Source organism: Centroberyx affinis, unplaced genomic scaffold (genome assembly GCF_046629955.1).
Source record: "Centroberyx affinis isolate AG114_WGS23_722 - 3 ecotype Tasmania unplaced genomic scaffold, CSIRO-AGI_Caff_v1 ptg008333l_1, whole genome shotgun sequence".
Lineage (NCBI taxonomy): Eukaryota > Metazoa > Chordata > Actinopteri > Beryciformes > Berycidae > Centroberyx > Centroberyx affinis.
In genome coordinates this window covers 48,327-61,717 of record NW_027284143.1, presented here as the reverse complement: position 1 = coordinate 61,717, position 13,391 = coordinate 48,327, and the positions used below count along the sequence as shown (strand labels likewise).

The window sequence follows — 13,391 nt, the reverse complement described above, 5'->3', positions numbered from 1 at the left end:
TTTGAACATCTGGAATTATTCTCCGCGTGTAGAACATGTGTCATAACCCTTTAATGAACGGATGACGGTAAAAAATGTCAAAATGCCAAGATTTCAATGGGAGGGGGGGGGGGGGGGGAATTGGGCAGATGTTCTCAAATTATTAGGAGTTTACAGTTTGGTAACATGGGTGTCAATTTAGCCTAAGCAAGTCCAAATATGATCTTGTAGTTTTTATCCTTCACTTAACGGAGAGCAAAGATCAAGCAAAAACGAAATCTATTTGGTCATAAATAATTCATATCAGGGGATTATTTGGGACACATGTTACATCTAAACGGATATTTTGGTGGCCTACATCTAATAATTTATCATATCAATGAAATGATGATAATATCTTGTCAGGCATCAGTCATTGCTCCACCTCTATGATATATAAGAGGGTTTGAACGTTTATGGTGGCACATCATATAAGATGGAAGGACTTAGCTTTGGTTTTACTGAGTTGACAAGCATGGATTTTTTTTTTTTTTTTAATGCAGGAGACAGATGCTATGCTTTTCATTCTGACACGTACTTTCTGACATGTGAAATATTAATTCCACATCTGCCGCTGTCCCTCCCACTGACCGTCCTGCTGTTTTTGCCCCCAGAAGGAGTAAGTACAGCAAGGCCAAGCAGGACTCTGACGAGGAGAAGCACTTACACCAAGGTAACTCATGGTTAACATTACACCAACGCATGCTGTAATTGAAAAACATTAGCGCAGTCAGGTGCATTCATGTGCATGCACCCAAAACCGCAAATGAAGCTCATGAAATGGAGGGGAGAGAAAAAAAAAAACTTGTTTTGAAGTTAATGTTTTTGCATTTTAACGTTCTCCAAACACCTCATTATCAAGTCATCGGCATCGTTATTTGCGTGCCACAAGAAAATTCAAGTTAATGAGCTCCATCTTCACCCGAGTCAGCGATAGTGACATGAAAAGCAATAGAGTCAGAGTGGAAGTTGAATAGGGGTACGGGGAGAAGAAAGCAGGAGGAGGAGGAGGAGGAGGACGAGGAGGAGGAGAGGCTCCACAGAGGAAGGCGGTATAGCCCGCAGCATGATGGAAATAAAGAACAGATGGGGCGTACTTGCCGGAATGAATTAACCTTCATTTTTTCACTCCCCTCTTTCTTTCTCTCTCTCTCTCTTTCTCTCTCTTTCGTTCTTCCCTCCTTCCTTCCTTCCCTCCCTCTCTCAGGAGTGAGGATATACGTCGACCCCTTTACCTACGAGGACCCCAACCAAGCCGTCCGCGAATTTGCCAAAGAGATCGATGCCTCCTGTATCAAGATTGAGAAAGTTATTGGCATCGGTGAGTCATTTTTTCATCATCGGTGATATAAATGCAGAGTTTTGGGTAGAGGAAGGCATTAACACTGCCAGAGTCACGGGTTTGATTCCCACTGGGGCCACCCATGCTAAAAATGTACTGTGAGGTACTTTGGATAAAAGCATCCACCAAATGGCATATCCTATTATCACTTTCATACAAATTTTCTGCTGTCAGCATTGGTGTGTGTGTGTGCACTCGTGTGTGTGTGTGTGTGCTTTAAGAGAATAAAGAGAACACTGTTTTCCCGGACAATAACATTTGGGCTGCCTCTGGAGAGGTCAACTGGTTAAAAAAAAAAACAAAAAAAAAAAACATCACAGAGCTAAATACGTTGTCCCTGCTATTCCTGTGGCCAGGAAAAGTCATCCAATGACAAAATAATAAAGAGAAAGAATCAATATCCATTTCCCCTCTCTCTCTCTGCTCCGCTGGGGAAGGGGGGCGGAGGGGAGGGGGGAGATTAGAGACCCGGATCAATGATTAAAGTGGACCCCTTCTAACATGTACACACACACACACACACACACACACACACACGCACGTACAAATACTCAAGTGTGCAGCCAACCTTCCCCACACCTACTCCCTTCTCATTTTTGATTTATGGGTTATGCACCCTAGTATCAAAGTGCTTGCATGTGTTAGTCTACGCTATGGATCATGTGTGTGTATCGTTCCACGCGTTCAATCCGAGCGTGCGTGTGTGTGTGTGTGTGTGTTCCAGGCGAGTTCGGCGAGGTGTGCAGCGGCCGCCTGAAGATGCCGGGCAAGAGGGAGATCTGCGTGGCCATCAAGACGCTGAAGGCCGGCTACACCGACAAGCAGAGGCGGGACTTCCTGTCCGAGGCCAGCATCATGGGCCAGTTCGACCACCCCAACATCATCCACCTGGAGGGCGTGGTCACCAAATGTATGTCCGATTGTCCTCCGGTTTCTGTTTTTTGTGAAATGAGTCGATGGAACATAAGAGTTTTTGTTTTTGCGGTGTAAATTCTCTTGCCGTTTCGAAATTATTTCTGGGACGAGAAATTGCGACAGGATAAGCGCACAAACGCTTAACTCAACACAGACACACACACACACACCCACACACACACACATACACAGAAACTATTATAATATAATAACACAGAGAGGACGTTCACCTCCGCTGTCCCCTTTCCCAAAAAAAACATAACGATAAATCATTACAAACCACGTCTGCGGTTTTGGGTGACTTTGGAGAAGGGTGAGTGTAGGGGCGCTCCCATCACTGTTACTCTGAGGTATGTGTGGGTGTGTGTGTGTGTGTGTGTGTGTGTGTGCGCACTGTCTGCTGTGTGTGTTTAAATGCCTTTGGCCATATATCTCTCTCCCTCTCTCTCTCTCTCTCTCTCTCTCTCTATATATATATATATATATATATATAAAGATATACCGTATGTCTGCTTGGGTTGCATATGTTCCAGGATGTCTGTATTCGCATGTGTGCTTGTATCCGTATGTGTGTGTGTGTGTGTGTTTGTGCTGTCCGGACGTCCCATCCGGGGTATCCCCAGGTGGGCTTTGTCCAGATGGAAGGGGTCCGCTGGTAGTAGAGGGGGGGGTGGGGGGGTGGAGGTGGAGGTAGCTGGGTAGTAGTGGGGGTCTAATGGGTCCAGAAACAGGCCCTGTAGCCCAGCGCTGGGCTCATTAATCATGGTGTCAGCTGCAAATGTGTTTGGGGTTAGGGAGTGATACCCTATCCCTCCTCTATCTGCTGCTGCATGGCCACAAAGCACCAGCCAAATCCCTCTCTCTCTCTCTCGCTCTCTCTCTCTCTCTCTGCCCTTGGCACTCTCTCTCTCCCCTCTCCTCTCTCTCATACCTTTCACACCTTCCCCCAATGCTATTTGTTAGGACGGAGGTGTGTGTGTGTGTGTGTGTGTGTGTGTGTGTGGTTGTCTTGTCCGCGCGCCTTTGATTATACGCATGTGTGTGTGAGTGTTACCATAGCTGATGGCTTGGCTCGGCTCGGCTGGATGGATGAACTGCCTTAATGTGTCGTGACAGAACAGCCGAGGCCTATCTGTGCTCAACCGTGCCGGATAACACCGTCTCTCTGTTTGTCTCTCTCTCGTACACACACACACTCGCATACACACACACACACACACACACACACGGACGCACTTAGCCCTGCCAGAGAGCTGGAAGTGAACAGCAGCGTGGGCAGAATTGCTTGTCACCTATCACACCTCTCGCCACGGGAGGGGGGGGGGGGAGGTGAGACCCGGTCCGACCGCGGAGAGACGGAGTGAGGACGACAGACAGGGGGAGAGAGAGGAGGAAGGCGGATGGACGGGAGGAAGGAAAAGAAATCGGAGACGAGCAGGAAAAGAGAGAGAGGGAAGGGGAGGGGAGGGGAGGGGAGGGCGCGGATAGAGACGTAAGGAAGAGGAAGAGACGGGGGAAGCGGTTAGGAGCTGATAGATTAGAGGAAAGACAGAGAACAACAGCGGGGACGACAAGAGGAGAGAAGGCGGGGGGGGGGGGGGGGGAGTGAAGCGGAGGCTGGAAAAGAAACAGATCGAGAGAGAGCGAGATGGAGGAGAAGCAAATGAGCTACGGAGTGGTGACGGGGGAGCCGACATGAAAAGGATAGCGAGCCGAAGCAAGAAGGGCATCTAATATGTGCCTCCTCCCCTCCCCCCATCCCCCCATCCCCTCTTACTTTTGAGAGCTTGACACAAGGTTTGGAGCAATTAGTCCTTCACACTTGAGTGTGTCGGTGGAATCTATTAAAAATCCATTATTTGAATTGCACTTTTTTTCTCCCCCCCCCATTACAATCAAGTTAAAAGTGACTCTCTCAATCTGGCCTCACTTTGCTGGCATGTCCAACAGAGCCAATTAAGACTTATTAATTATTGACGGACTCTAAATAGGCACTAAAATACATAAATGTGCAAAAATCTCTCGCTGAGTTCGGCCGGCTGCAATCCGCCACTCCTAAACTCTTATTTATGCTTGTGTGATGTCACTGTGTAGCCTTCATTAGCACCTAAAATCGGACGCAATGCGTTTTAACGGCTCATTTACATAAGGTAAGCGCCTGCTAATTTCAGAAAGATCCGCTTTTAAAAAGAGAGGGCCGAGCCGGAGCTTTGTCCGCCGCGAACGCCGGGGGCCTCCCGACAGCGTTAGCCCAATGTCGTCCCCCTGTTGCGCTCCCCCCCCCCCCCCTCCCCGGGTCCCCGTTTTGTTGGCAGGTGATAATCGGCCCTCTGGCGGGGGCCCTCGCCCAGAGTTCATTGCCAAAGGCGGCGGGGCGTATTCAGTAAACAAGGAATTAGCATGCAAATGGGCTGGGAGGAAGAGGGCGGGGCTGGGAAGGCGAGAGTTTGGGGGTCGCAGGTCAGACGCTCCTCAGACTCGATCGGGGAGCTGTCAATCACCGGCGGCCCCGGGGGCAGAGGCGCGGGACAAAAGGGGAACAAAGATGGCTGACAAAGAGGGGCCTCCGCTCTCCGCCGAGTTTAACTCCACTTCCTCTTCTCGGGGGCAGCGCCGGAGCGTACCCGTAATTAATGGAGTGCCAATCACGCGGCGGGGCGAGGCGCTGACTGACGGCCTCTTGGCACGGCCGGAGTGGAGGAACTTCACCTTCCAGACCTCAGCTGCCAGCCGCCCCGCTCCGCTCTCTCTCTCTCTCTCTCTGCTGCTGTAGGCATCCCGCTAGAGCACACTGGAGCTTTTTACAGAAAGCCTCCCCCTCCAGCCAGTAGGTTTAATTCAGCACTTCTCTTAAGCGACATAATCTTCTAAATCTACCTTAATCGCGCCACTCCGAATGGAACGTAAGGGAAACCGCCGTCCTGGGGAGGGAATTTGCGGCGCTCTTTCCGCCATGTGTTGTTGCCATGGCTGGTTAGGCACCATCTTGCTGGCGCTATGGGACAAAAACAAGCTGCCCTCCCTTCTCCTTCTCCTTATTTTTTCTCTCCCACTCTCTCTCTCTCTCTCTCTCTCTCTCTCATCCCCCCTCCATCTCCCCCCTTGTCCTAAGAGACAGACAAAGACAGACAGAGACCCACCAGGGAATGTCCACCCTCCCCACCGCCTCCTCCCCTCCCCTGCTCCCAGCTCAGATAAAGACACAGACGCTCCCCCAAGAGAGAGAGAGAGAGAGGGGGAAAGACAGAGGGATGGGGGTGAGAAAGGCCAGAGAGGAGTGGCAAGGGATGGGGAGAGGAGAGAGAAAGAGAGGGGGGAGAGAGAGAGAGAGAGAGAGAGAGAGAGGGAAAAAAAAAGAAAGGGATAGAGAGAGAAACTAGCGGGAGAGTGACAGATGCGTGGAAAGTTGGCAGAGGAGAACGGGGGCAAAGGGACAGTGAGTGACACAAATAGCGAGTTAGAGGGATTCTGGGTGCGTGACTGTGATGAGACTGGATAATGCGGCCGACGTCAGTGCATATTTGCATACACAGAAGATGTGTGTGTGTGTGTGTGTGTGCGCGCGCTGGTGTTTTGTTTCAGTGGAGATGCCTTTGCATGTGCAGGGAAAGTGGGGGGGGGACGTCAGGGCAACCGTAACACTGAGCTAATTAAATCACCACAGGACAGAGATGGATGGCCTAACACACACACACACACACACACACACACACACACACACATTCCCCCGAGAGCCCCCCCCCGCTGCGCTGGGCTGTGATGTGCATCGTTTACCTCCATAATCATCTGCCTTTCATTCTCTCACTCTCTCACTCTCTCTCTGTTTTTCTCTCTGTCTCTAGGTAAGCCAGTGATGATTATCACAGAGTACATGGAAAACGGATCGCTGGATGCATTCCTGAGGGTCAGTCATGCGTTTCTGTCTGTGCACGTGTGTGTGTGTGTGTGTGTGTGCGTGTGTGCGATGGGCGTACAACTGTAGCGTGCTGATCCCATCTTATCTCAGTAATGTTATCCACCCAAATTACAAGCGCTCATTCAAAAACATTCTCCCAAATCTTGATCCGCTCTTTGATCAACTTACTGTTTTCCAACAAGGAGATTGGCGCTGGCTTCACCTCTGTGTTTCCAGTGTTTAGTGCACTATAATGGTATGCTAATGCTTTTGAGATGATGCTAAGCTAGTTGTGTACCATCCACTAAACATACATAATGTGCTAAAGCATGAGAGTGGACCATAAGGGAGTAAAAAACACTGAAGACATAAAGGTGAAATCTTGATCAAAGACCTTAGGTACAAGTTTTCTTACATTTGTTCTTAGAAATCCTTAATTATTAGAATTTTACATATCAGGTACATACTTACAGGTTCATACTCCATAGTTTGAAGTAAAAATACATGTTTGTTTGTATCTGCAGTTGTTTTTGAACGTTAAACACAAGAAATGTAGGCTATTTTTTGAGACGATTTGAGAAGCAAAAACCTACTGCCGTGATAATTTTAGTCAATTTCTCCGGGTTTTTTTTTGTTTTTTTCCCCTCCTGCAGAAGAACGACGGGCGCTTCACGGTGATTCAGCTGGTGGGCATCCTGCGCGGCATCGCCTCGGGCATGAAGTACCTGTCAGACATGAGCTACGTCCACCGCGACCTGGCGGCTCGCAACATCCTGGTCAACAGCAACCTGGTGTGCAAGGTGTCCGACTTCGGCATGTCGCGAGTCCTGGAGGACGACCCCGAGGCTGCCTACACCACCAGGGTGAGTGTGTATGTGTGTGTGTGTGTGTGTGTGTGTGTGTGACGGAGCCAGCGGTCTGTGTGTGTGTGTGCGTGTCACCTTCCTCGTCCGCTCTGTCCACTTTCATTAACTCGGTCCGCCTGTCAATTACAGGGAGGGAAGATCCCCATCCGCTGGACGGCCCCGGAGGCCATCGCCTACAGGAAGTTCACCTCGGCCAGCGACGTGTGGAGCTACGGCATCGTCATGTGGGAAGTGATGTCGTACGGCGAGCGGCCATACTGGGACATGAGCAACCAGGACGTAAGTCGTGGCGGATGGATTTAAAGACGGGCGATCGTAAATGATATACGGGACGAATTAGGGCGGTGACAATAACTCCCGGTCTCGTGGATTGTCGATCATTTTTAAAACATCCTCCATCATTTTTAACTCGGTTACACAAATTGCCTTCAGCAGTGATAAAACATGATCAGTATATTCCCATTTGTCTTTACACAATGCATTGTGTCACTGATGATGATAAAGAATGTAATTTATGCACAGCCAAATATCTTGACTGGGTGATTAAAAATTAAGCTAAGGTAATAAAATGAGTGAAAAGAAAACAACAAAACTGGAATCATACCCCCTGTTTTTTTTTTGTTTTTTATGTCAGTCCTGCTCTCATTCAAGCCCATAGCTAACTAATGATAAACACTGTGACTTAGAACAGTGGTTCTCAACGTGAGGTCCGGGGACCACCAGGGGTCCTTGAGGGGGTTCCAGGGGGTCCCCAGCAAACTGATGAATTGTTAAACTTCACCATTATTTCATTGACAAGAAGTTAACACAATTAGAGTATGTAGAAGAACGACTGTTTTGATCATAGTTTCACTGTTATCTCTCTTCCTACATTATCATTAGTCATGGAATTCTGGACAAAATCATATCTAACAATAAAAATATTCCCAGATTTGGGTCTGAGAGACAAAATCTCATCAAATGGGGGTCCGTGGCCCTAATGTGGACTAAAGTAGAGGTCCTTGATATGAAAAAGGTTGAGAATCACTGACTTAGAACATGCATTGACCCCCCCCCCCCCCTGCCCTTCCTCCCTCTAGGTGATCAAGGCTATCGACGAGGGCTACCGGCTGCCCCCGCCCATGGACTGCCCCGTGGCGCTCCACCAGCTCATGCTGGACTGCTGGCAGAGAGAGAGGGCCGACCGGCCGAAGTTCGGACAGATCGTCAACATGCTGGACAAGCTGATCCGCAACCCCAACACCCTGAAGAGGACCGGGGGAGAGACCGCCGTCAGGTAAGAGGGCTTCTGGACTTGAGGGGATTGGACGCGGATTCCCAGTTATGTATGAAAACAGGGAATCCAGACAGGGAAAGTCAGGGGGTTTGATAAATTCTCTGAGAAATTCAGGGAATATCAGGAATGGGTCGCTTTATAGGAATATAGCAGAGTGTATTTTCCAACTTGTTTCACACAGTCATTGCATTAGATGGTTTTCAGTCCATCTGTAGTAGAAACCAGACTGTTCTCCCCCTTTAGAAAAATAGCATGAACAAACCAGGAAGGAGGAACATTTTTAGGTCATGGAAGCGCTCCGACTTAATCATGGAAAGTCATGGAATTTTACATCAGGGCCATAGTGTATTAATGTACCTACAAGTTAATTCATTACATTACATTAATAACAATGTATTTTATGCCAATATGTCTTTTTAGTAACATGTATTGAGTTAAAAAGCAACACAAACGTGCATTGCCCCAAACTAGACCCATATGTTCAAAAGCCTTTTTTCGAGTGTATAAACATACATCTACTCATCAGCTGCACTCGTCAGCAAAATGCACGCTATATTCTACCCCCCACACACACTCTCCTACTCTCTCTGGTATTTACACTCACCATTAAACGTTATCCACCAGTAACGTGCCGTTCTATTCGGCACAAACACCTTCCTGTAATGGATTCTCTGCAAACCCGGCCTTAATGGCGCCGCACGCTGAGGAATGTCCCGGTCTAACAGAGAGGAGAGTTACGACGCAACGACCGAGTTAAAAACAAACATGACCTTACAGCGCCGACGCCGTTACTCTGGAGCGGCCGAACGTGTTAAGAATGACCTGCGCGTGTTTACAGACTCCACGCGGGCCGGCGGGAGTCTGTTTTAGTTTTAACGAGTGTGTTAGCGCACACACACACACACACGCGTACACCTAATGGGACGCAGAAAGAGCGAGAGGGGAGTCCTCGCGGAGTAATTAGCAGAACTGAATCCTATAAATGCAGCTTTTACAGTTATAGGAGGGAAGGGGTAGTGTGTGTGCGTGTGTGCGTGTGTGTGTGTGAGAAAAGAGAGTCCCTATATATAATCTTTTCCACCTACTGAGTAGGGATCGCTTATTAAGGGGTTTGACATCCTGTTCTCACACTTCGACTCGACATCCTTTTTAGAAAGAGAGAACGATAGAGAGAGATAGCGAGGGAGGAAGAGAGAGAGTCAGCCGAGCGGGACGGGACCGCCACTGAGCGCGCCCGGTGCCTCGGCTCAGACTCGCCGGCCCCGTGTAAATGTTTCACGGCCGACAGCGCCGCAAGCGAAGCAACGCTCGGGAGGAAGGAGGGACGGAAAACTTAAAGAAATTAGTGAAAAAAAAAACCAGGAGGTAATTCTGTCAGCGTGTCAGGGCCGAACGTGCGTTGATGAATATCCGAACGCGAGGGGGGGGGGGGGGGGACTGAAGTTCACTGGAGTGTGCGCGGGGCCCGGTTTTGTTTTTAAATAAGGATTAACTAACTGTGTCGGTGACACCCGGGAGGAACCGTGTTTGACTTGGCGTCGTTTCTGGTAGGACCGATAAAAGAGTGTGTGTGTGTGGGGGGGGGGGGGGGGGGGGGGCTGAATCTGACAGATCTGCTGATTCCATCAAGGAGGGAGAGAGAGAGAAATGTACCATGGTTCACTTTATGGCTTGTGGGTTAGCTCTCTTGTCATCGCACAGGGTTTATGTGTCATGCCCCTCTGATACTGTACCACACCATCACAGTCAGGTGCGGGAAGACTCCAGTTCCCATAAGGCCAGGGGGCAATGCTGTCACCCCCCTCCGCCTGGGGTTTGGTATTAATTGGTCCGTCTCGCTGTAGCTGTCATGTATGAATGACATGGCAGACGGGGTAAGAGAGCGGATCATTGCCGCTACAAGCCAAAGGCACTTAAGCGGACGATGATTTTTTTACTGTCTATTTGCACGGACTGATGGACACATCATGGTTTTGGGCTAAAGCTCCTATTGCAGGCTGGATGCCGTAATGAAGCACAGCAGCATCCCAGCAAATACACACTGAAAACCTGCATCCACGTAAATGTCTTTCTGATATCAGTTCAAATATGTTTTAATATGAATTTTGACCATGGCGTAATATCAGATTGTGAAAATGTTGTGCTTTTTTTGGGGTTGACGTTGAAACTCCTGCACGCCGCCGTCAGTCAATTGCATGCTGGGATGCATGCTGGGATTTCAGGTGTATAACTGACAATCAATGCAACAGTGGAATAAGTTTCATTACTACATCATTACTACAACAAAAATTACAAGCAACCAAAAGGAGGGTAAAGGTCAGAGCAATAGTGATTTCCTGTGACCATAGAATGATCCTCTAAGAGCGAGGGATAGGAAAAGGAATGGAATAAGAGGAAAATAGAGAGATAGAAGTTTTTTTTTTAGGGTTGAACAGACCCAGAAAATGAGAGAGCAATGGCTCAGTGTGCCATTATTCTGATTACACTAAAATGTATTCCTCTCTACTCCTCTTCTGCTTCCATCCATCTCCCCCTCCTCCTCCTCCAGGCCCAACACCACCCTGCTGGAGCCGGCGAGCCCCGAGGCGTCCTCGGCCGTGGGCTCGGTGGAGGACTGGCTGCAGGCCATCGGCATGGAGAGATACAGCGACAACTTCACCGCGGCCGGCTACACCACTCCGGAGGCCGTGGTCCACATGACACAGGAGTGAGTGGGAGAGGGAGAGAGGGAGGGAAGGAAGGAAGGGGGGGAGGAGGAATATGAGACAGGAGGGGAATACACAGAAAGGACAGAGGAGGAATGAGTGAGAGAGTCAACACTGCAAGAAAGTCATTTAGTTTCATATTCAGCCTTAAAATATCACTATCAGATCACTCCACAAGTATCAAGAAAATTGATACTTCAATCAAGCAAATTCCTAAAATATACCTTAAGTGAAATTAACTCATCCCATGAACAGATTTTTTCATTTATTTAAAAAAAATATAGATATTTTATCGCTCAGTGAAGGAGGGGAAAAGATAATGTACATTTATATTCAGCTGTTCAACTGTTACACTGAAAAAGAAACGTCAGGCCTGGCAAGTATCCAGACTTCTCAGCCTTACTTCAGGATATTTTTAGTCTTACTATCTCACCGCACTGGCAGATAATTTTGCTGATTTCAATAAATTCCACTTGACTTGTCCATATGACTTTTTTAAGAAATAATCACAAAACTAGGAATTAAATCTGAAGGGTTTTGAAGACATAAAAGGCTTGTTTTAAATCACTCAATCAAGTTAAATCACTCTAAAAAAAAGTAAAATTTTTGACTTTTTGAAGCAAATGCTTTGAAACAAGTTAGATCATTCTGAAAAAAAGTTGAACTTGTTGACTTTTTGAAGCAAATGTCTTGAAACAGGTTAAATCACTCTAAAAAAGTTTAACCTGTTGACTTTTTGAAGCAAATGTCTTGAAACAGGTTAAATCACTCTAAAAAAGTTGAACCTGTTGACTTTTTGAAGCAAATGTTTTGAAACAGGTTAAATCACTCTAAAAAAGTTGAACTTGTTGACTTTTTGAAGCAAATGTCTTGAAACAGGTTAAATCAAAAAAGTTGAACTCATTTAGATGTAGTGCAGTGAGATTATTGGACTAAAAAACCCTTACCACCCATTTTTTGCAGTGTATACATGTGTTAAATATCTCTTCCATATTTCTCTACTTATCTGCCTCCATCACATGGCTGTAATGTTTTTATTTCTAACCTATTAAGATTACTAGGATTAGGATGGCTGTGTTGGCAAGTTGAATTCCTCCTGCAGCAGTTAAAGCGTCAGGCCGGTTTCCACTGGAAGGCTGTAAAAGCCATCATGTGGATCAGGCCTCTGTCACTCAACTGGCTGCGTGTGTTGTTGTTGTCCCCGGTCCTAAATGGCTGCTTTCCCCCCCTCTTGTTGTCCTTCCAGGGACATGGCTCGCATCGGCATCTCCTCGGCGGCGCACCAGAACAAGATCCTGACCAGCGTCCAGGGAATGCTGTCCCAAATGCAACAGATGCAAGGCAGAATGGTTCCCGTCTGAGAGATTTCAAACAAAAAGGAAAAATGGAAGGAAAAGGAAGCGAAGCGACTTCATTTCTTATGAAAAAAATAAATAAATAACAAAAAAGATTAAATATAAAAAAAAAAAGAGACAAATAAACTATGAAGAAATAGTTTACCTCATCCATGCACTTTAAATTGGATTTAAAAGAAAAAGAAGACGACGATGAAGAAGAAGAAGAAAAAAGTGGTGAAAATGGCACTTTTTTTTTTAATCAGACCTTTTACCTTGCCCTTTTTTTTTTGTTGTTGTTGTGGAACGGGATACTTCTGTCTGCGGCGTTTAGGGATGGATGGGCGGACAGATGGAAAAGTGCTTCCGAGAGGCCAATCTGGAGTGCCTTCAACGGTCTGGAAGGAAAAGCGAGGGAAGGGGGAACCGTACCTTTCCTCCTCCTCTCGGGCAGAGTGTTGTTTCTGGAACTTTTCTTTCTGGAATAATCCGCGGAGCAGACTTTTTTGATTTCCTGTGACTGTGTTTATTGTATATGAATTGTTTCTGTGGGACTCGCGGGCCTGGCCCCGGCCGCCGCCGTTCTCTCCCTCTCTCTCTCGGCTGGATCTGTTTGCTATCCGACGGACAAAATGGAGGATCCCGGCCGTCAGATATAAACAGTGAGTCTCTGAGAGGTTGAGGGTTGGATTCCGAGGGGAAGACGCAGCCGTGCGGGGAGGGCTTATTTTGAGGAGGTTCTTGTGTTTTTCGCTCTGTTCTGGCCTTGTTTTTGTCCCAGGACGGTGTGTTTTGTTGCCCTCAGGACGTTGCCAAGAATGTCTTTGATCTTCCAGAGGAGCGTTCCCCCCCCCCCCCCCCCCACTCCCCCCTCGTCCTCCACAAAATGCCCTCCCGCACCTCTCCTAAACATTCGATTTGGATTCTTCCATTCATCTTCCCATCTGAATCAAGAGCCCGCCCCCTCGCACACCCCCTACCCCCCACCCCCCCACCCCCCCCCTCCTCCTTGCAGGAGCTAACCAACTGTTCCTCACCGC

General features: G+C 47.8%; 1 protein-coding gene across 1 annotated transcript in view; it reads left to right on the top strand.

The window, feature by feature from the left end:
- Window positions 1-13,068, top strand: part of LOC139640101 (ephrin type-A receptor 4-like) — a 54,112-nt gene extending 41,044 nt beyond the window's left edge. Inside the window, 9 exon segments of the mRNA XM_071514268.1 lie at window positions 633-691; window positions 1,226-1,339; window positions 2,085-2,270; window positions 6,118-6,179; window positions 6,824-7,033; window positions 7,166-7,315; window positions 8,116-8,312; window positions 10,861-11,019; window positions 12,264-13,068. Of these exon segments, the coding sequence (XP_071370369.1) occupies window positions 633-691; window positions 1,226-1,339; window positions 2,085-2,270; window positions 6,118-6,179; window positions 6,824-7,033; window positions 7,166-7,315; window positions 8,116-8,312; window positions 10,861-11,019; window positions 12,264-12,378 (1,252 nt within the window). The 3' untranslated portion in view covers window positions 12,379-13,068.
- The last annotated feature ends 323 nt before the right edge of the window (window positions 13,069-13,391 follow it).